Consider the following 25266-nt stretch of genomic DNA (forward strand, 5'->3'; position numbering starts at 1 on the left):
ATATGTAGTGTTTTACTTTTTATTTTGTGTAGTGTAGTGTTTTTAGGGCACATTCACATGGGCAGGTTCACAGCGAGTGAAATTTTTAGGGAAAATTTGCTGCATCTCAAACTTGCAGCGTGAGACTCGCTGTAAACCCGCCCATATGAATGTACCCTGTGCAAACCTGTTGCAAAACTACAACTCCCAGCATACCCTTTGGCTGTCCGTGCATGCTGGGAGTTGTAGTTTTGCAACATCTGGAGGGCCGCAGTTTGGGGATCACTGTGCAGTTTTCTTCAATCTGTGCTATTCCAGATGTTGCAAAACTACAACACCCAGCATGCCCAGACAGTCGTGGAATGCTGGGAGTTGTAGTTTTGTAACATCTGGCCCTTAAGATGTTGATGAACTACAACTTCCAGCATGCCTGGGCAGTCTGGGCATGCTTGGAGTTGAAGTTTTGCAACATCTGGAGGGCTACAGTTTAGACACCACTACTTAGCGGTCTCCTAACTGTTCTCCTCCAGTTGTTGCAAAACTACAACTCCCAGCATGCCCTTCGGCTGTCAGGGCATGCTGAAGTTGTAGTTTTGCAAGAACTGGAGGCACACTGGTTGGGAAACATTGTTTCCTAACTCAGTGTTACCCAACCCATGTGCCTCCAGCTGTTGCAAAACTTCAACTCCAAGCATGGCCAGACTGCCCAGGCATGCTGGGAGTTGTAGTTTGGCAACATCTGAAGGGCCAGATGTTACAGAACTACAACTCCCAGCATGCCTGGACTGTCTGGGCATGCTGAGAGTTGTAGTTTTGCAGCATCTGGAAGAGCATAGATTGGAGACCACTGCACAGTGGTCTCCAAACTGTGGCCCTCCAGATGTTGCAAAACTACAACTCCCAGCATGCCCAGACAGCCAAACTCCTAGAAGCAGCAGTGAATATAACTTTACGGTGATCTTCACTACTGCTTCCACTTGCCTGCCGCCGCTGTCTTCTATACTTGCCTGTTGCCGCAGCCTCCACGTGTGCCTGCCGCCGGTCCCCGATCCTTACTGCCGCGCCGTCCCGACGGTCCCTGCGCAGGTATATGCCGCTGCCCCCCACTGCTCCGGGATCCTCTTCCTCCGCTCTGCCTGAATTCTAAGGGTGGACAGAGAAGGGGGTTCTGAACTTTAAACCCCCCCCCCCCCCCAGTCAGCGATCACTGTGATCGCTGACCAGGACCATCCACAGATGGTCCTGGGGGGGCTTGCAGAAGTTGTCTTCCACTGGTAAGTTGTCTTCGCTGGAACCCGCGAGTGAGCCGGTAATTCCCGGCTCCCTGCAGGATTGCAGGTGTCTCACGTTGTTACTCTACTGATCCGTTGAAACCGTGGATCGCAGGATTCTGAATATAGACAGTGGATCTGCATATTTCTTTTTTACACAGGCGGTGATACTGACTATAAGCTACCTGGGTCAATATGCTACATGCCTTATTCCACTGTCTCTATATAAGATTGTTATTATGCTTTCCTTTTTAGGTTTCTTTGGCATATACATTAATTGATTTTTATATATTTTGTGGTACCTATCTGGATAATAGAAAGATAGTTATATACTCCTCCCTGATGACGCCACTGTAAACGGTGGCAGAAACTCGTTGGTGGAAGTTCTATCATAATATCATGTTTTTGTTACGTACCTTATCCAGTGACTGCGCTGGCTGTGTATCTATCTTACATTTTAACAGTGATTGTGCAATAGGGATGTTGGCTGGGCTCAGCAATTATCCATAAAATAGCACTCTTCTCTGTTTAATTTTGCCATTTGGCTATTTCATGAATCAACACCTATAATAGTTTAATAATTTTAATTGCTACTAGTAAAAAAGTTATATTTTAAGCACATCCGGAGACTCTTATGTTCTCACTTTTTTGATACTTCCACTGGTAACAGCAGGACTTCTGCCAGTTAATCCGTGCAATGCTGCGCATCACCGGGTTAACTGCATGACATATAAAAATGTCATGATGCGCGAACTACCTGCACATCATGACATTTATATATGTCATTCTGCGGGAACGGGCTAATCAGACGAACTAGGCGGCCGCGAGGCCCTTTTTAGCGCGAGGCCTTAGGTGGCGGCCTAAATTGCCAAATTAGAGAGCCGCCCCAGGGGAAATGCTTTTATGCTGTCTTGTGGCAGGACTCATGTCTCATCAGAACACACCTGTAATATTTTACATATTTTCCTGAGACATAACTGCATGCCAGGTTTTGCAGCAATCTGACATTTTGGTCCTTCTGGCTCTAGGTGAGGTAGGCGCTGGCCTAAAGTGTCCATCTGATAAGGGCTACACTCACTCTGCACCCCCATATCACCCTCCATCTGTCTACCCATCCATATTACCCTGCATCTGTCTGCACCCATATAATCCTCTGCCATCTATTTGTACCCTCATATCTCCCTCCCCTGTCTGAACATCCATATCACCCTCCATTTGTCTGCACCCCCATATCACCCCCCAGTCTGCACCCTCATATCACCTTCCCCTGTCTGCACCCTCGAATCACCCTATAATTGTCTGCACCCTCATGTCACCCTTCCCTGTCTGCAGCCTCATATCACCTTCCCCTGTCTGCACCCTCATGTCACCCTCCAATGTCTGCACCCTCATGTCACCCTCCAATGTCTGCACCCTCATATCACCCCCCAGTCTGCACCCTCATATCACCTTCCCCTGTCTGCACCCTCAAATCACCCTATAATTGTCTGCACCCTCATGTCACCCTCCCCTGTCTGCACCCTCATATCACCCTCCCCTGTCTGCACCCTCCTATCACCCTCCCCTGTCTGCACCCTCATGTCACCCTCCAATGTCTGCACCCTCATGTCACAATCCCCTGTCTGCACCCTCATGTCACCCTCCCCTGTCTGCACCCTCGAATCACCCTATAATTGTCTGCACCCTCATGTCACCCTCCCCTGTCTGCACCCTCATATCACACTCCCCTGTCTGCACCCTCATGTCACCCTCCAATGTCTGCACCCTCATGTCACCCTCCAATGTCTGCACCCTCATATCACCCCCCAGTCTGCACCCTCATATCACCTTCCCCTGTCTGCACCCTCAAATCACCCTATAATTGTCTGCACCCTCATGTCACCCTCCCCTGTCTGCACCCTCATATCACCCTCCACTGTCTGCACCCTCCTATCACCCTCCCCTGTCTGCACCCTCATGTCACCCTCCAATGTCTGCACCCTCATGTCACAATCCCCTGTCTGCACCCTCATGTCACCCTCCCCTGTCTGCACCCTCGAATCACCCTATAATTGTCTGCACCCTCATGTCACCCTCCCCTGTCTGCACCCTCATATCACCCTCCCCTGTCTGCACCCTCATGTCACCCTCCCCTGTCTGCACCCTCATGTCACCCTCCCTTGTCTGCACCCTCATGTCACCCTCCCCTGTCTGCACCCTCATATCACCCTCCCCTGTCTGCACCCTCGAATCACCCTATAATTGTCTGCACCCTCATGTCACCCTCCCCTGTCTGCACCCTCCTATCATCCTCCATTTGACTGCACCCTAATATCACACTTCCCTGTCTGCACCCCCATATAATCCTCCATCTGTCTGCACCTCCAAATCACCCTCCATTTGTCTGAGCCCCCATATAACCTGTTAGTAAGGTTCCCTGTGTGTCATTAAGATCCTTCCCCTGTCAGTAAGCCCACCTGTGTGTCAGTGTGATCCTCTGTCTGTCAGTAAGGCCTTATGTATGTCAGTAAGATCCTCTCCCTGTCAGTGAGGCCCTCTCTGTGTCAGTAAGACCCTCTGCTTATCAGTAAGGCCCTCTCTATGTCAGTAAGATCCTCTGCCTGGCAGTAAGGCCCTTTCTGTGTCAGTAAGCTCCTCTGCCTGTCAGGAAGACTTTCTTTGTATCAGTAAGATCATCTGCCTGTCAGTACGTACCTCTATGTGTCAGTAAGATCCTCTCCCTGTCAGAAAAGCCTTTTCTGTGTCAGTTAGAACCTCCACCTGTCAGTATGTCCCTCTATGTGGCAGTAAGATCCTCCACCTGTCAGGAAGCCCACCTGTGTGTCAGTAAGATCCTTCACCTGTCGGTATGTCCCTCTATGTGTCAGTAAGATCCTCTCCCTGTCAGAAAAGCCTTCTCTGTGTCATTTAGATCCTCCACCTGTCAGTATGTCCCTCTATGTGGCAGTAAGATCCTCCACCTGTCAGTAAGCCCACCTGTGTGTCAGTAAGATCCTCCGCTGACAGTAAGATCCTCCGCTGACAGTAAGATCCTCCGCTGACAGTAAGATCCTCCGCTGACAGTAAGATTCTCCTGTGTAAACCACATAGTAAACCTTAGATAATGTTGGAGGAACACTTTCCAAACACTAACGCTTTCTCGGGGAAACATTGGTGAACCTGGGTGGTGGAGGACCTTAGAAAGGACCCATTTTTGCCCTCGCTATAATCTCTCTCTGGTTTGAATTCTGCATTCATTATATGAGACCTAGTGAAGAAGATTGTTCAGCAAAGTCAATTGTAAATCTGTCTACATCTTATATAGAACATCTCATTCTCCCATAACTAAGACTGGACACCCACAAATTTCTATGATAAAAAATATTTATGGTGCTCGGCTTAAAAATAAAGGTCCCAGTGGTGGTGAAGCCGTATGATGTCCTATATACTGCTTTTTGGAGACAATGGAGGGGATTTAGCAAAACCTGTGCAGAGGAAAAGTTGACCGGTTGCCCATAGCAACCAATCAGATGGCTTCTTTTACTTTTCATAGGCCATTTAAAAAAATGTAAGAAGCAATATGATTGGTTGCTATGGGCAACTGGTCAACTTTTCCTCTGGACAGGTTTTGCTAAATCTCCTCCTATGGACATAATCTAATGTATCTGAGTGATGACACTTATTGAATGTAGCAGAACATTACAGGCCATTACAAGGCTTTATTATTTCTGCCATTAGCAGCAAGTAGATGGTCTGGTTTATTCCAGCCTCCTTATTCTAACCTTCCAGCAGAGTTTATGGGCACCACTGCCAACCTATACAACACATAAAAGTCACATCACCTGCCCCATCTACTAATAATAAAGCACTACAAGAACCAGCCATGAATATCTCCATTCTTCTGGACCCTAGGCTATCACCCATGATGCCTATATCACAATGTATATGGATCCACAGGTCCCTGGACCACTGGTAGCAGGTGCCACCTGATGTTTTGATGACATCACGTCACCTGGACAACGGCTGTTGTTGTTGTTTACCCACAACTGTCAGTTGGACCGAGCGGACGGACGTCTACAGGATCCCAAAGATGGCGGCTACTGGAGGAAGAAGAGATGGCGAGAAGGAGAGAGGAGAGAAGAGGGAAGAGGAGAGCGGAGGAAAGAGGAAGAGGGAAGAGGAAAGCGAGGAGGTGAAGGAGAGCGGAAAGAAGAGGAAGGAGGAAGAGGTGAGCGAGGAGGTGAAGAAGAGGAAGAGAGAAGAGGAAAGCGAGGAGGTGAAGAGCAGAGAGAAGAGGAAGGAGGAAGATGTGAGCGAGGAGGTGAAGAAGAGGAAGATAGAAGAGGAAAGCGAGGAGGTGGAGAAGACAGGAGAGAAGAGGAAGGAGGAAGAGGTGAGCGAGGAGGTGAAGAAGAGGAAGAGAGAAGAGGAAAGCGAGGATGTGGAGAAGAGGAGAGGAGAAGATGCCAGATTATTGGAGGATGAGGAGCCAAGACCAGGCACCAGCCAGGACCCCAGAACATCAAGCTCCTACCCCAAATTTAACATCTATCACCTCACTGTCCATCAGGTATTGGGTAGGGGCAGCTTTGGAGTGGTAAGTTTATTTATGTTTTTTTTTTTTTGTTAAATGGACAGTCAATGTGGTTTTTCCCATTGATATTCTGCAGCTAATTGTAAGTCTAGAAAATAACCAGCGTAGGCCATCTTAATGTAGAGCAACAATGTGGGGCCATGTTGAACTTTCAGTGACCAGTATTAGAGAGTGTGAGAGCGATTTAGGACATTGCTCCCCATTCACACCTGAGACATGTAACCAGGGCTGCCATCAGAAATTTTGGGGCCCCTTACGCAGCTTAATTCCAGGCCCCCCCCCCCCCCCTCGAGTCCGCCCCAGGGCCAACTCCCAACCCATTTTTTTTCCTAATGATATATTTCTAATTACTTTATAGAAGATTGTAGTGCAGTAATACACTGTGCTGCAAAGTAATTTTACTGCGCCACACTCTGCTGTAATCTAATATACCCTATTCTGAATACTGTGAAACTTTCTGTGTACTTTCTCCAGCACAATGTCCACCTCTATATAGTTGTAGACCCCCTCTCTGCCCCCACATATATATATACACATATATATAGTTGTACACCTCCTCTGTGCCCCCATACATAGTTGTACACCCATCTTTGCCCCATTTATAGTTATAGGCCAATTTTGTGCCCCCATATATAGTTGTAGGCTCCTGTGCTCCATATATAATTGTAGGTCCCACGTGCCTCCAATATACATGATTGTAGACCCCCTTTGTGCCCCTGTGTGTAATAATAGGCCCCCTTTGAGCTCCCATAGTTATAGGCCCCACCTTTCAGCTCCCACAGTTAGTTATAGGCCCACCCTTTCAGCCCTAAGTTAGTTATAGCCCCCCCCTTTCAGCCCCCACAGTTAAATATAGCCCCCCCTTTCAGCCCCCTCAATTAAATATAGGCCCCCCCCTTTCAGCCCCCACAGTTAAATATAGACGCCTCCTTTCAGCCCCCACAGTTAAATATAGGCCCCCCCGTTCAGCCCCCACAGTTAAATATAGACCCCCCCTTTCAGCCCCCACAGTTAAATATAGGCCCCCCTTTTAGCCCCCAGTTAAATATAGCCCCCCCCTTTCAGCCCCCACAGTTACATATAGCCCCTCTTTCAGCCCCCACAGTTTAATATAGGCCCCCCCTTTCAGCCCCACAGTTAAATATAGGCCCCCCCTTTAAGCCCCCATTTAAATATAGCCCCCCCCCTTTCAGCCCCACAGCTAAGTATAGGCCCCCCTTTTAGCCCCCAGTTAAATATAGGCCCCCCTTTCAGCCCCCAGTTAAATATAGGCCCCACCTTCCAGCCCCCACAGTTAAATATAGGCCCCCCTTTCAGACCCCAGTTAAATATAGGCCCCCTTTTTAGCCCCCACAGTTAAATATAGGCCCCCCTTTCAGCCCCCACAGTTAAATATAGGCCCCTTTTCAGGCCCCACAGTTAAATATAGGCCCCCCCATTCAGCCCCTAGTTAAATATAGGCCCCCCTTTCAGCCCCCAGTTAAATATAGGCCCCCCTTTCAGCCCCCAATTAAATATAGGCCTCTTCTTTCAGCCCCCTCAGTTAAATATAGCCCCCCCTTTCAGCCCCCTCAATTAAATATAGCCCCCCCCCTTTCAGCCCCCACAGTTAAATATAGACGCCCCCTTTCAGCCCCCACAGTTAAATATAGGCGGCCCCCTTTTCAGCCCCCACAGTTAAATATAGGCCCCCCTTTCAGCCCCCACAGTTAAATATAGGCCCCTTTTCAGGCCCCACAGTTAAATATAGGCCCCCCCATTCAGCCCCCAGTTAAATATAGGCCCCCCATTTCAGCCCCCAGTTAAATATAGGCCCCCCTTTCAGCCCCCAGTTAAATATAGGCCCCCCCTTTCAGCCCCCAGTTAAATATAGGCCCCCCCCTTTCAGCCCCCACAGTTAAATATAGGCCGCCCCTTTCAGCCCCCACAGTTAAATATAGGCCCCCCCTTTCAGCCCCCTCAGTTAAATATAGGCCCCCCCTTTCAGCGCCCTCAGTTAAATATAGGCCCCCCCCCTTTCAGCCCTCACAGTTAAATATAGGCCCCCCTTTCAGCCCCCACAGTTGATATAGGCCCCCCTTTGTGCCCCAACAAGTAGTTATAGGCCCCATGTACCCCCACAGACATACTGCCTCCAGACATTCACGGTATATGGCTGGAGGCAGTATGTCTGTGCTCTGACCAGACTGGAGGAGCCCCCAGACTGGAGGAGCAGTGGTCGGAGCATTGAAGGCAGCCTGCTTTGGTTACCTTCCTGGCCCGATGTCAGCCACGCGTCTTCCAGGCAGCCCCTTCGCTCCAGTTCTTCTTCGGGCGCGGCTTTCCTCTGACTTCCGGGCCGGCTTGCCGCGTCATAGCGCACCGAACGTGCCTACGCGCGGCACGATCGTTGCGCTAGTACCTCCCGACGGCCACTGCAGTTTTTTTTTTTTAAGTGGCAGTGGCCTCCGAGGTATGTGCGGCAGGGACAGGGCCCGGGAAAGAGGGTAACTGACTGACTGATTGTACAGAGTACGGTCAGTCAGTCAGTGGAAAATGGCAGGCCCCCAGCGGTCAGTGAGTGACAGTCACTCACTGACTGACTAGGAGTAAAAACTAAAAAAAATGTTGGGCCCGGCCCCCCTCGGGTCCGGCCCCTTACGGGAGTACCGGCTGTACCCCCCTGATGGCGGCCCTGCATGTAACACTAATGAGTCACAATTACTTATTGGGCCCAATTTGAACATTTCTACTTAGGGCTGTACTCACTTTTTTTTGCCAAGGTTAAGATATTAATGACTTTATGATGAGTTATTTCGGTGGGGGGGGGGGACACACAATATTAAACACTGTTACACTTTACATTGTAGAAGAGTTTCATTTCTTCTGTGTTGTCACATGAAAAGATAAAATAAAATATTTAAAAACATGTGAAGGTTGTACTCACTTATGTCAGATACTGTAAATGTTATAACTGTAATAATCTTTTTTTTAAGCCATTTATCTATTTTTTGCACTGACACTTGACTGAACATATATGTATTTCTCATGTGTTGAACATATAATGTCACCATGATGAATTGTCTTTATACATTTATGATGAATATGCACGTTATACATGTTATACTTGATATTACTTTATTTGGTAATTACGTGTCTGGGTAAATATAGACCCTTAGTGATGTGTGTGAACATGCTTGAAAAAAGCTTCAACAAGAAGCAGAAATGTGGCAGTGATTTAACTATTATATGGAGAGCTGCAATATTTTTTTATATACTATATACCTATACATACAGACACTGTGATCTGTAGTTTTTGCCGGTACCACTTGTGCATTGTATTGATTGTTTGATTACTTCTTATGTGTTGATGTGACAAAAATTGGCAAATTTTTTTTTTGCATTCACATCATTGACAATGCAATATCAGGAATGTGAACCAAAGTGAAATAATTGCAGATTTTTGGTCACATCATATCTCAGAAACAATGGAATAAAAGTGATGAAAAAGTCAAATATAAGCAAAAGTTATGTTACAGTAGTACAGTGGTAAAGTTTTTTTTTAAATCAACTAGTGCCAGAAAGTTAAACAGATTTGTAAATTACTTCTATTAAAAAATCTTAATCCTTCCAGTACTTTTTAGGGGCTGTATACTACAGAGGAAATGGTTTTCTTTTTGGATTTCTCTGATGTAATGACTACAGTGCTCTCTGCTGACCTCTGCTGTCCATTTTAGGAACTGTCCAGAGCAGCATATGTTTGCAATGGGGATTTGTTCTCTGGAAAGTTCCAAAAAGGGACAGCAGAGGTCAACAGAGAGCACTTTGGTTATGACAGAAGAGAAATCCAAATAGAAAAGCATTTCCTCTGTAGCATACAGCCCCTAAAAATTACTGGAAGGATTAAGATTTTTTAATGAAAGTACTTTACAAATCTGTTTAACTTTCTGGAACCAGTGGATGGATTTATAAAAAAAAAGTTTTCCAAGGGAGTACCCCTTTATTAAAAACTACAGATAATGGTGCAAAACATTCTCATACAGCACTGTATGCAGAAAAATAAGAAAGTTATAGGAGGTCAGAATAGGGAAATTTTAAACATACTTTGCCTTTTTTAAAAGAAGTGCAGTAATAGAAAAGAATGCAAACATGAGTATCATTTTAATTGTATTCATCCACATAATTAAAGGGGTACTCCTGTGCAAAACTTTTTTTTTAAATCAACTGGTGCCAGAAAGTTAAACAGATTTGTAAATTACTTCTATTAAAAAATCTTAATCTTTCCAGTACTTTTTAGGGTCTGTAAACTACAGAGGAAATGGTTTTCTTTTTGGAACACAGAGCTCTCTGCTGACATCATGACCACAGTGCTCTCTGCTGAAATCTCTGTCCATTTTAGGAACTGTCCAGAGCAACACATGTTTGCTATGGGGATTTTCTCCTACTCTGGACAGTTCTTATAAAGGACTGATATGTAAGCAGAGAGCAGTGTGGTCATGATGTCAGCAGAGAGCTCTGTGTTCCAAAAAGAAAACCATTTCCTCTGTAGTATTCAGCAGCTAATAAGTACTGAAAGGATTAAGATTTTTTAATAGAAGTAATTTACAAATCTGTTTAACTTTCTGGCACCAGTTGATTAAAAAAATAAAAAAATAAATAAATAAGTTTTCCATTTAAGAAAACATGAAAATTTAACTGTAAAATGCATTGCTTAAAACCAAAACCCCCAAAAATTAGCAAAATTGTGATTTTCTTTAATTTATTTTCTTTTTTCAATTTTAAATTCAAATTTAAGGTGTCTTTATAAAGTACATTTTGTTGTGAAAAAAACAAACATATGGGTCTGTGGATGGAAAAATAAAAAGAATTATGGCTCTTGAAAGGTGTAAACTAAAAAATGTGTAAACTAAAATTTGTTGTGTCCTCAAGGCCAAAATTTGCTGTGTCTCTAAAGGGGTATTCCAGAATTTATTTTTTATTTGACATTTGACTATGCTACAGAGGCTGTAAAGTTAGTGTAGTTAATAATGTAGTGTCTGTACCCGTATGTGACGGTTTTCTCACAATTCTTATGTGATTTTCACCCCAATATTTACTTTTACCAGCATACAAAATTACTGTTGTCTCAGATTTTTCCCAGGTTGCAATGCAGCCGAGACCTGACTCACTAGTCAGCTGATGACAGGGAGCCTGTCTGCTTCAATGGGTGGAGCGATCGCTTGGTGGGAGAGAGATCAATCTGCAACTATTGCAACAGCTGTAGGCACCCTGATTGAAAACCACAGGTCTTTTGAATGAATGCTGCTCATTTATGGGAGTGTGACTGATGTATGGGAGGGAGGAAAATGGAATTATGGGCTTTGTAGGCAAAGAAGTAAACTCAAAAAGGAAATACTAGTTCACAAAAAGCTAGCCACAGTGTTATGGTAATCTCACGCCATTTAGCCCCAAGACAAGCGCAGATCCTTCCTAAGCATGTCCATTAATTTCTGCCAGGTACGTACTAAAATACCTTATGGTGGATAACCCATTAAAGGGGTTAAATGACCAGCATCAAAGTGATCTCCATTGTCGGTCCTTACTGGCTGGTGTTTCTGCAGGTTGAGTCAGCACCGCCAGGTATTTGGCACTAGAGAGACAGGATTCCTCTAGTGCCTGAAGTTCGGCTATGCTGACCCTCCCCCCCCCCCCCAGTAAGTTAAAAAGTATGAATTGAGAGATGGCACAACCCTCCCCCCCCCCCCCTCTAACCTGGGGTGGACCACTCCCCCGCTGCCCCCCTGCCTGAGAGTTATAGGAGTGTGATTACAGCTACCACACTCCTATCACACTCAGCCAATGCAGCTCTGGAGGTGTCTGCAGTATAAGACATATTCTAACAGCAGAAAAGTAACTGCAGCTCTGGAAGTGACAGGAGGATAAGACATGATGTGACAGCAGAATAGTGACAGCAGCTCTGAAGGTGACTGGAGGATAAGTCAAAATATAACAGCAGAATACTGACTGCAACTCTGGAGTTGACTGGAATATAAGACATGATGTGAGAGCAGAATAGTGGCAGCAGCTCTAGAGGTGAAAGGAGCTTAAGACATGATGTAACAGCAGAATAGTGGTTGCAGCTCTGGAGGCAACTTGAGGATGCGACATGATGTAATAGTAGAAAAGTAAGTACAGCTTTGGCAGTAACAGGAGGACGAGATATGGTGTAACAGCAAAATAGTGTCTACCATGCTGTGCCTGTATTTATCTGAATAAAGCTTGAAGTTTTTTTACCTGCTACCATGGTGCCGGATACTTCTATTGCTGTCCATGTCTGTGGAGGGGAACGCTACCCGACAGTCCAGGCACAGGAGCGGAGGAAAGGATCAGAGCAGTCAAGCACATTTTATTAACAGCAAAAAAGTGAGTACACACACCTTGTCTCTGTCTTCTTCCTCTGTGAACGTGAATCAGGTACCTGTCATAGAGCCAAAAGAAAGAAAAGTGATATGTTGCTCAGTACCTAATCCTGATCCTGTACATATACATTTTTATGTGTCTAGGACCTGTATATCCCTAACAAATAGCATTTATATCTTGGTCACTTGCTTTGTCTTCTTGCCTTGCGGAGGGGGCGTGTCCATCTCTTTCCCTCACTGAGTCTGGGAGCAGCCTGGCAGTCTGCAGATCTTTCTAAATTAGTGCAAGGATTTTAGTGATAAAAGCACAGTAGTTTTTATGCATACATTTTATATCTGTCATTAGTAAAGATGGATGCTAATCCAGCTTTACTAGGAACAGATAGAAAATGTGTGTCATTCAGCTTTAACAGACTCCTGAATGTCTGTTCAGCTTCTTTGTCATTCAGGACTCAGAGAAAGCTTTGGCTATTCAAGCATGCTGGGAGTTGTAGTTTTGCAATAGTTTGAGCTGCAGTGTTTGTAAAGCAATGTGTTAGAACAGTGTTGCCTTTAGCTGTTGCAAAACTACAACTCCCAGCATGCCCACACATCCTTTGTCTGTAGTTTTGCAAGAGATGGAGACACACAGCTGGAGAATACCCAGCTCTAACACAGAGTTTTACAAAGATTGTAACTCCAGCTGTTGCAAAACTACAACTCCCATCATGGTAGTTATAGTTTAGGAATAGCTGAAGGCTGCAGTGGTGATCTCCTATACTGGATACCAACACACTTTATGGCCTGTATCCAGTATGCTGCAAAATACAGAGTAGTCTGTCTGCGTAAAGACTGATGAGCCCTAGTGGTGGTTATTTTCATTTTTCCTTTTTTAGTAATTTTTTTTCTTTTTCTTATGAATGTGTATTTAAAAAAGTAATCTTATCAGTAGTACTACAAAATATAAAAAGTTTTTCAACATGACAGTGTCTCTTTAAGCATGCTCCTATCGGTGAAGGGGAGGAGTTCCTGCACAGAAGAAAGATATGTGGTGGCACCCTGCCTCCGTCCTACATGCCCCTAGGCCTTATGTCCCCCCTTGCTATCCTCCTGCACTGGCTCTTAGAAGATCAGGGAGAATGCAAGCTGGAGCTCTCTATATAATACATACAGACCTTCAGCTTGCATGCTCCCCGAGAAGCAGCAAGACCTACGGTGGCCGGGCCCTCCGTGCCTGACCTGTCACACGCCCCTGCTACAGAGAAGCTGTCATCTGGCCAATTGTATTCCATCATAGCTGTAGTCACTTGTAAGTTCTGCAGTGATCATGGGTGAAACAACAACTCCCAGCATAACCTTATTACTGCTAAGATTTTACTGGGAGCTATAGTATCACATGGTACAAACTTATTGAGCAATTGCCCCTTACTTGGCATCACAACAGGCTAAAAAATTACTTAGGGGGCATTATAGGGTGACACCATTTTCTACCACAACGGGTGACATTAACCTTAGCATCACCACTGGTGCTCTGTAATAGCTAGAGGCAAAGAGCTCGCTGTTACTGCGCTCCTCTGTGTGTGCCGCTGTGTCAGTCAATGGGAGGTCAGCAGAGAAAGGTGTTGGCGGCCCTCTGATACTCGGGCACATTATAAAGAATTTATTCTCTATTGGCTATAAAACAATGAAATATACACAGAAACATAGGAGTAGAATAAGCTTTTTAACCCCTACTGCAATGTGTTGCCAGTTAAACATGTATAAAAGATGTGATAGATGCCCATTACAAGGATGTGATAGATGCCCATTACAAGGATATGATAGATGCCCATTACAAGGATGTGATAGATGCCCATTACAAGGATTTGATAGATGCCCATTACAAGGATGTGATAGATGCCCATTACAAGGATTTGATAGATGCCCATTAAAAGGATATGATAGATGCCCATTACAAGGATGTGATAGATGCCCATTACAAGGATGTTATAGATGCCCATTACAAGGATGTGATAGATGCCCATTACAAGGATGTGATAGATGCCCATTACAAGGATGTGATAGATGCCCATTACAAGGATGTGATAGATGCCCATTACAAGGATGTGATAGATGCCCATTACAAGGATGTGATAGATGCCCATTACAAGGATGTGATAGATGCCCATTACAAGGATGTGATAGATGCCCATTACAGGTCGGGTTATGAGGAAGGGATAGGAGGACGGGATAGGAGGTCGGGATAGGAGGTCGGGATAGGAGGATGGGATAGGAGGTCGGGATAGGAGGTCGGGATAGGAGGATGGGATAGGAGGTCGGGATAGGAGGTCGGGATAGGAGGTCGGGATATGGCATCAATATATGAGGACGGGATATGAATTCAAAAGCTTCCTCCTTTGTTTATTTTCCTCCCCAACAAGGATTAGGAAGGAAAAACTGGGCAATGCTGGGTACTCAGCTAGTATATATATATTTATTTATTTTAATAGTAAAATGGAATAGCTAAAGTAAAAAATTTAAATAAAATAAAAACACGCCTGCAAAAACAATGTTTAAACTCACATGGCTTTTTTTTTGGTGTTTTTTCACTCCCACACTATGGAGAAAAACACAGCGATTTTCCCAAAAAAACGCCATAGTCTCATAAGGTCACTTCTAGGAATCACCCAATGAGCCGAAAAAAGCTGAAAAAAACACCAAAAGGATAAAAAAAACACCAATTAGAAAATCAAAAAAAGTGGATATGGCATTTTGTAGTTCCTTATTGACTTGCAGCTAACATTTGCCCACGCTGTGCAGTAGAATGGGTGTTTTTTTGGGCCTTTTTTTTTCCAACTACATCCCTATTACATCTCATATGTACCATGGCATGGAAATAACAATGACCATCACCCCACAGTCCCTAACTGGTTGGCTCTAGCTATACCTCTAGTTATACCTAGTTATAACAAGTTGGCTCTAGTTATACCTATGGGATATTGTCAAAAGGAAATATTTCCCATAGTCTTCCACTATTTACTATTGCTCCCTTTGCTTTCTTTCAGGTGGGCCTGGCATCAGTCCCCGGCCGAAACAACTACGTGGCCATCAAGGGAATCACCAAGACAGGGGACAATGCAGCGACCCTGCAGAGAGAGAGACGGATCCTCATGCTGGCCCGAGACTGCCCGTTCCTGTGTCACCTGTATGCTGCACAGCAGTCTCAGGACCATGCATTCTTCATCACCGAGTACCTGTCCGGCGGCAGCCTGGAGGCTTTACTCAGAATGTGCAGCAGTCTGAACACCGACAACGTAAGATTCTACACAGCAGAGATTGCATGCGGCCTCCAGTTCCTTCACGGACATAACATCGTCCACCGGTAAGTCTAACTTCCCCACACCTGTCTCCTTGTCATGTTGTAAATAATGCACCCAACTTTCCCAGAATCCTGAATTTTGTTAGGCTTTGTGGTGGTACAGTTCATGACCCCTTCACCATTGTCGATCTTTAAAGATTTCCTGTGATGTCCCAGCACCAAAAGCTGTCCTGTGGGCTGCGGATCTCCTTGGGCATGCATTTTTCACTATGTATTATATAATGTATGTACTGTATCTTTAACCCCTTCCCGCAGAATCACGTCTATAGACGTCATTCAGTTAACCCCGCGATGCGCAGCATCGCACGGGTTAACTGGCAGAAGTCCCGCTGTTTCAAGCAGGGGACAACTTCTGCAACACCCTCCAGGACCAGCTGTCGATGGTCCTGGTCAGCGATCACTGTGATTGGTCCCTGTGGACTAATCACAGTGAATGAGCTGACTGGGGGTAAAGTTCATTTCCCCTGCTCTGCCCGCCACTAGAAGTCTGAGCAGAGCAGGGGAAGAAGATGCTGAGAGCTGCTGTGGAGACAGCAGCACTTATCAAGTACCGGCGCGGCAGTGGGGACCGGCGGCAGGCTCTCAGCAGCTGGAGGCACACGGGTTGGCGGCAGGTAAGTGGAGGAGGCGGCGGGCGGCATCTGCATCAGAGGCAGCAGTGAAGCTCTTCACTGCTGCTTCTGGTAGTTCCAAAACTACAACACCCAGCATGCCTTTTGGCTGTCTGGGCATGCTGGGTGTTGTAGTTTTGCAACATCTGGAGGGCCACAGTTTGGATCAATCTGTGCTCTTCCAGATGTTGCAAAACTACAACTCCCAGCATGCCCAGACAGTCCAGGCATGCTGGGAGTTGTAGTTCTGTAACATCTGGCCCTTCAGATGTTGCCGAACTACAACTCCCAGCATGCCTGGGCATGCTGAGAGTTGTCATTTTGCTAAATCTGGAGGGCTACAGTTTGGAGACCACTACACAGTGGTCTCCAAACTGTTCTCCTCCAGATGTTGCAAAACTACAACACACAGCATACCCTTTGGCTGTCCGTGCATGCTGGGAGTTGTAGTTTTGCAACAACTGGAGGCACACTGGTTGGGAAACATTGTCTGTTTCCTAACTCAGTGTTTCCCAACCTTTGTGCCTCCAGCTGTTGCAAAACTATAACTCCCAGAATGCACTGAAAAACCATACATGCTGGGAGTTGTAGTTTTGCAACAGCTGGAGGCGCATGGGTTGGGAAACACTGAGTTAAGTAACAAACTCTTAGTGTTTTGCAACCAGTGTACCTCCAGCTGTTGCATAACTACAACCCCCATGCACGGACAGCCAAAGGGTATGCTGGGAGTTGTAGTTTTGCCTTCCCCACAGGGGGATTTACAGTGAGTTTCTCGCTGCAAGTTTGAAATGCAGCTAATTTTCCGCTGTAGCTCAAAACTCGCTGTAAACCCGCCCGTGCGAATGTACCCTAAAAACACTATACTACACAATTTTTCCTGAGTACGGAAATACCCCATATGTGGGAGTAAAATGCTCTGCGTGCGCACAACAGGGCTCAGGAATGAGAGCACCATGTACATTTGAGGTGATTTGCACAGGGGTGGCTGATCGTTACAGCGGTTCTGACATAAAAAAAAAAAAACTACATTTGACCCCATAGTGAGCCTTAACACCCCACACCTGTTTGAAGAATTTTCATTGAAAATGAAAAATTTTTGTTTCTTCACTAAAATGCTGGTGTTATCCCAAATTTTTCATTTTCTCAAGGTGTAATAGTAAAAAAGCCCCCCAAAATTTGTATATAAATGCCCTATAAGTGGACGTAAAGTTCTCTGCGGGCGAACTACAATGCTCAGAAGAGAAGGAGCGTCATTGGGATTTTGTAGAAAGAATTTGGCTGGAATTGAAGACCATGTGCCTTTACAAAGCCCCCATGGTGCCAGAACAGTGGACCCCCCCCCCCCACATGTGACCCCATTTTGAAAATTACACCCCTCACGTAATGTAATAAGGGGTGCAGTGAACATTTACACCCCACAGGCGTTTGACCTATTTTGTGTACAGTCATCCATGAAAATGAAAAATTTGATTTTTCATTTGCACAGCCCACTGTTCCAAAAGTCTGTCAAACACCAGTGGGGTATAAATGCTCACTGCACCCCTTATTACATTTGGTTAGGGGTTTAGTTTCTAAAATGAGGTCACATGTGGGGGGTTTCTGCTGTTCTGGCACCATGGGAGCTTTGTAAATGCACATGGCACCCGACTTCCATTCCAAACAAATTCTCTCTCCAAAAGCTTTTTTTTTCTGAGCATTGTAGTTTGCCTGCAGGGCACTTTACGTCCACATATGGGGTATTTCCACACGAGGTTACAAATTTTGGGGGGCATTTTTTCCTATAACCTCTTGTAAAAATATTGAATTTGGGGGGGAAAAACTGCATTTTAGTGAAAAAAAATGTTTTTTCTTTACACATCCGACTTTAACGAAAAGTCGTCAAACACCTGTGGGGTGTTAAGGCTCACTGTACCCCTTGTTACGTTCCTTGAGGGGTGTAATTTCCAAAATGGTATGCCATGTTGTTACGCCTAGCGCTCCGGGTCCCCGCTCCTCCCCGGAGCGCGTACGGCGTCTCTCTCTCCGCAGCGCCCCGGTCGGTCCCGCTGACCGGGAGCGCTGCTCTGTCATGGCCGTTGGGGATGCGATTCGCACAGCGGGACGCACCCGCTCGCGAATCGCATCCCAGGTCTCTTACCTGACTCGCTCTCCCTCGGTCCTGTCCCGGCGCGCGCGGCCCCGCTCCCTAGGGCGCGCGCGCGCCGGGTCTCTGCGATTTAAAGGGCCAGTGCACCAATGATGGTGCCTGGCCCAATCTTCCCAATTAGCTTAATTGGCTCCCACCTGTGCACTCCCCTATATCTAGTCACTTCCCCTGCACTCCCTTGCCGGATCTTGTTGCCTTAGTGCCTAGTGAAAGCGTTCCCTAGTCTGTTCCTAGTCCGTGTTCCTGACCTCCTGCCGTTGCCCCTGACTACGATCCTTGCCGCCTGCCCCCGACCTTCTGCTACGTCCGACCTTGCTTCTGCCTACTCCATTGTACCGCGCCTATCTTCAGCATCTTCAGCAGCCAGAGAGGTAAGCCGTTGCTAGTGGATACGACCTGGTCACTACCGCCGCAGCAAGACCATCCCGCTTTGCGGCGGGCTCTGGTGAAAACCTGTAGTGGCTTAGAACCGGTCCACTAGCGCGGTCCTCGCCATCCCTCTCTGGCACAGGGGATCCACTACCTGCCAGCCGGCATCGTGACAGTAGATCCGGCCATGGATCCCGCTGAAGTTCCTCTGTCAGTTGTCGCTGAGCTAACCACGGTGGCCGCCCAGCAAGCCCGACAGATCGCCCTTCTAACCCGTCAGCTGTCGGAAATGTCCACCATTTCGCACCAACTTCAGTCGCAACTTCTCCAGCAATCTTCTCCTCCGCCAGCTCCTGCACCTCCTCCGCAGCGAGTGGCCACTCCTAGCCTCTGCCTGTCCTTGCCGGACAAATTTGATGGGGACTCTAAGTATTGCCGTGGCTTTCTTTCGCAATGTTCCCAGCACTTGGAGATGATGTCGGACCAGTTTCCTACTGAGAGGTCTATGGTGGCTTTCGTAGTCAGCCTTCTGTCTGGAAAAGCCCTGTCATGGGCCGCACCGCTCTGGGACCGCAATGACCCCGTCACTGCCTCTGTACACTCCTTCTTCTCGGAAATTCGAAGTGTCTTTGAGGAACCTGCCCGAGCTTCTTCAGCCGAGATTGCCCTGCTGAACCTGGCCCAGGGTGTTTCTTCCGTTGGCGAGTACGCCATTCAGTTCCGTGCTCTTGCTTACGAGTTGTCCTGGAATAGTGAGGTTCTCTGCGCGACCTTTAAAAAAGGCCTATCCAGCAACATTAAAGATGTTCTGGCCGCACGAGAGACTCCTGCTGACCTACATGAACTCATTCATCTTGCCACTCGCATTGACATGCGTTCTTCCGGATGGCGTCTGGAGCTTCGCCTGGATATGGACTTTGTTCGCACGAAGCGTTTTTTCTCCCCGGCTCCTCTCTCCTCTGGTCCTCTGCAATCTGTTCCTGTGCTTCCCGCCGCGGAGGCTATGCAACTTGACCGGTCTCGCTTGACACCTCAAGAGAGGACACGATGCCGTATGGAGAACCTCTGCCTGTACTGTGCTAGTACCGAACACTTCCTAAGAGATTGTCCTATCCGTCCTCCCCGCCTGGAAAGACGTACGCTGACTCCGCACAAAGGTGAGACAGTCCTTGATGTCTACTCTGCTTCTCCACGTCTTACTGTGCCTGTGCGGATGTCTGCCTCTGCCTTCTCCTTCTCTACAGTGGCCTTCTTGGATTCCGGATCTGCAGGAAAATTTTTTTTGGCCTCTCTCATCAACAGGTTCTACGTTCCTGTGACCAGTCTCGCCAGACCCCTCTACATCTATTGTTTTTACATTAAAAGATTGGACTGTCTCGTTCGTTTCCACACAGAACCCCTCCTAATTTGCATCGGACCTCATCACGGGAAAATTGAATTTTTTTTCCTCAGGTTCTTTGGCCCCAAGAAGAGGGGGAGACCTAAGGGGGGGGGTACTGTTACGCCTAGCGCTCCGGGTCCCCGCTCCTCCCCGGAGCGCGTACGGCGTCTCTCTCTCCGCAGCGCCCCGGTCGGTCCCGCTGACCGGGAGCGCTGCTCTGTCATGGCCGTTGGGGATGCGATTCGCACAGCGGGACGCACCCGCTCGCGAATCGCATCCCAGGTCTCTTACCTGACTCGCTCTCCCTCGGTCCTGTCCCGGCGCGCGCGGCCCCGCTCCCTAGGGCGCGCGCGCGCCGGGTCTCTGCGATTTAAAGGGCCAGTGCACCAATGATGGTGCCTGGCCCAATCTTCCCAATTAGCTTAATTGGCTCCCACCTGTGCACTCCCCTATATCTAGTCACTTCCCCTGCACTCCCTTGCCGGATCTTGTTGCCTTAGTGCCTAGTGAAAGCGTTCCCTAGTCTGTTCCTAGTCCGTGTTCCTGACCTCCTGCCGTTGCCCCTGACTACGATCCTTGCCGCCTGCCCCCGACCTTCTGCTACGTCCGACCTTGCTTCTGCCTACTCCATTGTACCGCGCCTATCTTCAGCATCTTCAGCAGCCAGAGAGGTAAGCCGTTGCTAGTGGATACGACCTGGTCACTACCGCCGCAGCAAGACCATCCCGCTTTGCGGCGGGCTCTGGTGAAAACCTGTAGTGGCTTAGAACCGGTCCACTAGCGCGGTCCTCGCCATCCCTCTCTGGCACAGGGGATCCACTACCTGCCAGCCGGCATCGTGACACATGTGTTTTTTTTTGCTGTCCTTGCACCAAAGGGGCTTCCTAAATGGGACATGCCCCCCAAAAACCATTTCATCAAAATTTGCTTTCCGAAAGCTAAATGTGACTCCTTCTCCTCTGAGCATTGTAGTTCGCACACAGAGTGTTTGACGTCCACACATGGGGTATTACGATACTCAGAAGAGATGGGGTTACAAATTTTGGGTGTAATTTTTCCTATTACCCCTTGTAAAAATGTAAAATATGGGGGGGAAACCAGCATTTTAGTGGGGAAAAAATTCATTTACACATACAACTTTAACAGAAAGTCGTCAAACACTTGTGGGGTGTTAAAGCTCACTGTACCACTTGAGGGTTGTAGATTCCAAAATAGTACGCTATGTGTTTTTTTTTTTTTTTGCTGTTATGGAAGCATAGGGGCTTCTTAAATGCGACATGCCCCATAAAAACCATTTCAGCAAAATTCACTCTCCAAAATCCCAATGTCGCTCCTTCCCTTTTGAGCCCTCTAGTGCACCTACAGAACACTTGACATACACATATGAGGTATTTCCTTACTTGAGAGAAATAGGGTTACACATTTTGGGTGGCATTTTCTCCTTCTAGCCTTTATAAAAATGCAAATACTGGGTCTACAGGAATGTGTTAAAAGTGTAAAAAATAGAGATTTAGAATGTTCTCCTTCACTTTGTTGCTATTCCCTTGAGAAAGTCCAGGCTGACGAAACATACGTTGGGGCGGTGGTGACAGGTCTCCATTATGGGTAAGTGAGTACCAGCTTTGTTAGTGCTATTACTTTCATGCACTGTTAGTGTCCATTCCAGCTATTTTGAGTGGGTAGCTGGACATTATATTAGTAAAGGTTATATACCCCTTTTCTTGTCCTATTGGACATTATTATTGGACACCCATTACTGCTGCTGTAGATCTCACTGTTTATATACTTCATATGAGCTTGATTATACTAATCATACCTGTCTTACCACCTTCTTTTCGGATTGGTTAACTGTTTACAATCATTGACCTTGTATAATGTTAATATTTAGTAGTCATATTTGTGATTTTAAAGAGTATTAATAAAATTATTTTAGTTTTATCAGTAGTCATGGCTCTATTGTTTCTCTATAAGTATATAAAATTTATTTTCAGAGCTATACTGTAGCATTGGTTTATAGACCCGCAGCGAGTTTTAGATATGGTTTATACACCAGTAGTTTCAATGTACATTATACTACAACGCTGCTATTACTTGTTGCTAATTATTCCTGTGAAATACCTAAAGAGTTAACAAACCTTTTGAATGTCATTTTGAATACTTTGAGGGGTGCAGTTTTTATAATGGGGTCATATATGGGATATTTCTAATATGAAGACCCCTCAAATACACTTCAAAACAGAACTGTTCCCTGAAAAATTCTGATTTTGAAAATTTTGTGAAAAATAGGAAAATTGCTGCTGAACTTTGAAGCCCTCTGATGTCTTCCAAAAGTAAAAACCTGTCAACTTTATGATGCAAACATAAAGTAGGCATTTTGTAATTGTGAATCAATATATAATGTATTTGGTATGTCTATTTTCCTCACAAGCAGAGAGCTTCAAAGTTAGAAAAATGCGAAATTTGTTAATTTTTCATAAAATTTTGCAATTTTTAACCAAGAAATGATGCAAGCATTGACAAAAATTTACAACTAAGATAAAGTAGAATATGTCATGAAAAAATAAACTCGGAATCAAATTCATAAGTAAAAGAATCCCAGAGTTATTAATGCTTAAAGTGACAGTGGCCAGATTTGCAAAAAATGCTCTGGTCCTTAAGGCCAATATGACCTCGGTCCTTAAGAGAGAGAGGAGCAGTGATAATCAGGTGACCCTGCCTGCCCAGTGGGAACCCCTAAATTCTCTTGTATATGGTGTTGGGGGGGAGGAGTCGCCCCAGTCTAGCTGCAGAGCTCAAGCTGAGAACTGTGTGGAAAGGAGGAGGAAGACGTGTGGAGAAATCCTGAGGGAAGCCTAAGAAAATATCTTCTAAAGTCAGCCCCACCATTCTGCAAGTGTTCCCCCATACAGCGGAAGCCCCGCCATTCTGCAAGTGTTCCCCCGTACAGCGTAGTCAGCCCTGCCATTCTGCAAGAGTTCCCCCGTACAGCGGAGTCAGCCCCACCATTCTGCAAGTGTTCCCCCATACAGCGGAGTCAGCCCCATCATTCTGCAAGGGTTCCCCATACAGCGGAGTCAGCCCCGCCAATCTGCAAGGGTTCCCCATACAGCGGAGTCAGCCCCACCATTCTGGAAGTGTTCCCCCGTACAGTGGTGAGTCAAGCTCTGGCGGTGATAGTACTTGGACCTTGTGAGAATCCTAGCCAGAGTGGGAAACCTTTCAGTCTCTAATCTCTAGTCAGTATTATTCAAGTGGATGAAAAGCACCATAAGTCCTATCAAGGCAAAAGGGCTCCCAAGGGTTACACTGCATCCCTTGTACTCTTCATACTGTGTGTTGTACCATCTACACCTGCTCAGTAAAAGACAGTTATCCCTAACCCGACGTCGGTGTGTTTCTTACTCCCATTGTCTGGCCCCGGAGAAGCTGATAAGAATTCCTTGCACCCCTGTGGCACCACATTACCATTGTCTTTTATTTATAACTCTTTTTTCTTCTTTCATTGCAGAGATATCAAGCCAGATAATATCATGCTGGATAGAGATGGACACATCCGCATCATAGACCTCGGAGTTGCCCAAGATGGCGTCACCTCTTCCAACAAGATCAAAGGAGTGACGGGCACGTTACCATACATGGCCCCAGAGGTGCTCCAGAGGAAGATGTACTATGCAGCAGTTGACTGGTGGAGCCTGGGGATTGTTGTATCCCGGATGTCAGCAGGACGTTCCCCATTTTACTTTGGCTGCAACAGAGAAATGGCTCGCGATTCCATCACCAGAGAGAAGCCTAATATTCCATCTTGGCTCCCTGCTGACCTGAAACATCTGATCAAGAAACTGCTGCGTAAGAATCCTGAGAAGCGGCTTGGTGTGAACAGGAACATCAGAGACCATCCATTCTTCACCACCATCAACTGGGAGGAACTGGAGCAGAAGAGAGCACAGCCGCCATTTACACCATTCAAGCCAGCTCTGAAGAAGGGAGACCTGCCGTGGCCAGAGGAAGATACAGCCCTTCACCCCTTGGAAGGATTCTCTTTCATTGCTCCAAGCTGGGCCTGTTAACATCAGCCCATGGCCACGGCCCAGAGCTCTGTGCCCCCTGACCCATGCCTCTGCTGCTGTATTAGACCTCAGCTTGTCTATAACATCCTCTCTATACCATCTGAACGCTGCAGATTTCCATCAAGTTGTTACCCTGGATCTTAGCTCCACATCCTCCACAGCCTCTGAAGACCCTCTGTACCCCAGAAGCGGCCTGTGCTTGTAACATCTCAGCACAGACCTGGTAAGTATCACACATCATCACACATACATTAGGATCACACACACATACAGGTAGATAGAAATATACACACAGGTACATACATAGATAGTGTAGACACATACACACAGACACACACAACAGATAGCGGTAGATATCGGCTTTGATCCTGGGACTTGTTCCGATCGCCATATTTGGGGTCAGGAAGGAATTTTTCTCCTTTGAGGACAATTGGCTCATTCTTTAAGGGGGTTTTTGCCTTCCTTGGGATCATTCCAGCCATAAATAGATAACATAACATAATGTACAAAAAATAAATGAATAATAATAATAAAAAAAGTATTATATATGAATATATATATATAAAAAAAATACATAATAGTTTACCATACTAGATAGGTCATGTACTGGCTTTTGATCCTGGGACTTGTTCCGATTGCCATATTTGGGGTCAGGAAGGAATTTCCCCCCCTTACATAAGGATAATTGGCTCTTTCCTCAAGGGGGTTTTCGCCTTCCTTTGGATCAACACAGTATATAAAAAAGCTTTGCTTTTACATTTATACATTACACATAGCAAAATAAAACATAACACACATTTCTAAAATTTGCAGAATCCCAGTATCCCCTTCCTGTAACTATATAAACTAAATAAAATGTCCTTTTTCCCCTTTACATCATTGTGTCTGTGTCTTTATTTCCATTGTTTGATCATGTATTGTTCTAATAAATACAGTGAAACCTCTTTGAGAAGACCACCCAAATTTCTTCTGGTCTTCTATTGCAGTGGTGTCCTAAAAACAAGACCACTATGGGGGTGGTCTTTTCAAAGAGGTGGTACAAAGCTTCATTTGCACTTAATGTATTATATTGTTGCAGAATGTTTGATACATTTGCACATATTTAATGGAATTGGGTAGTGCAAACATTTGACAACTTTTTGTTGAATAGAATAA

The 25266-nt window shown here is 46.1% G+C and overlaps 1 protein-coding gene across 1 annotated transcript; it reads left to right on the forward strand.

Moving 5' to 3' along the window:
- Positions 1–4896: 4896 nt before the first annotated feature.
- On the forward strand, positions 4897–24985 carry LOC130282904 (protein kinase C delta type-like). The gene is made up of 3 exons (XM_056531852.1): positions 4897–5826; positions 15224–15540; positions 23553–24985. The coding sequence occupies exons 1-3, from the start codon at positions 5227–5229 to the stop codon at positions 24109–24111; spliced, it is 1476 nt and encodes a 491-aa protein (XP_056387827.1). The 5' UTR covers positions 4897–5226; the 3' UTR covers positions 24112–24985.
- Positions 24986–25266: the final 281 nt, after the last annotated feature.

This window comes from Hyla sarda, chromosome 7 (genome assembly GCF_029499605.1).
Source record: "Hyla sarda isolate aHylSar1 chromosome 7, aHylSar1.hap1, whole genome shotgun sequence".
Taxonomy (NCBI): Eukaryota; Metazoa; Chordata; class Amphibia; order Anura; family Hylidae; genus Hyla; species Hyla sarda.

What these genes read in the sequence shown, in the direction of transcription:
- LOC130282904 (XM_056531852.1), top strand. Translation starts at nt 5,227, where the DNA reads ATGACATCACGTCACCTGGACAACGGCTGTTGTTGTTGTTTACCCACA. An exon ending in GTAGGGGCAGCTTTGGAGTG is followed by an intron (nt 5,827 to 15,223) that starts GTAAGTTTATTT and finishes GCTTTCTTTCAG; the next exon opens with GTGGGCCTGGCATCAGTCCC. An exon ending in GGACATAACATCGTCCACCG is followed by an intron (nt 15,541 to 23,552) that starts GTAAGTCTAACT and finishes CTTTCATTGCAG; the next exon opens with AGATATCAAGCCAGATAATA.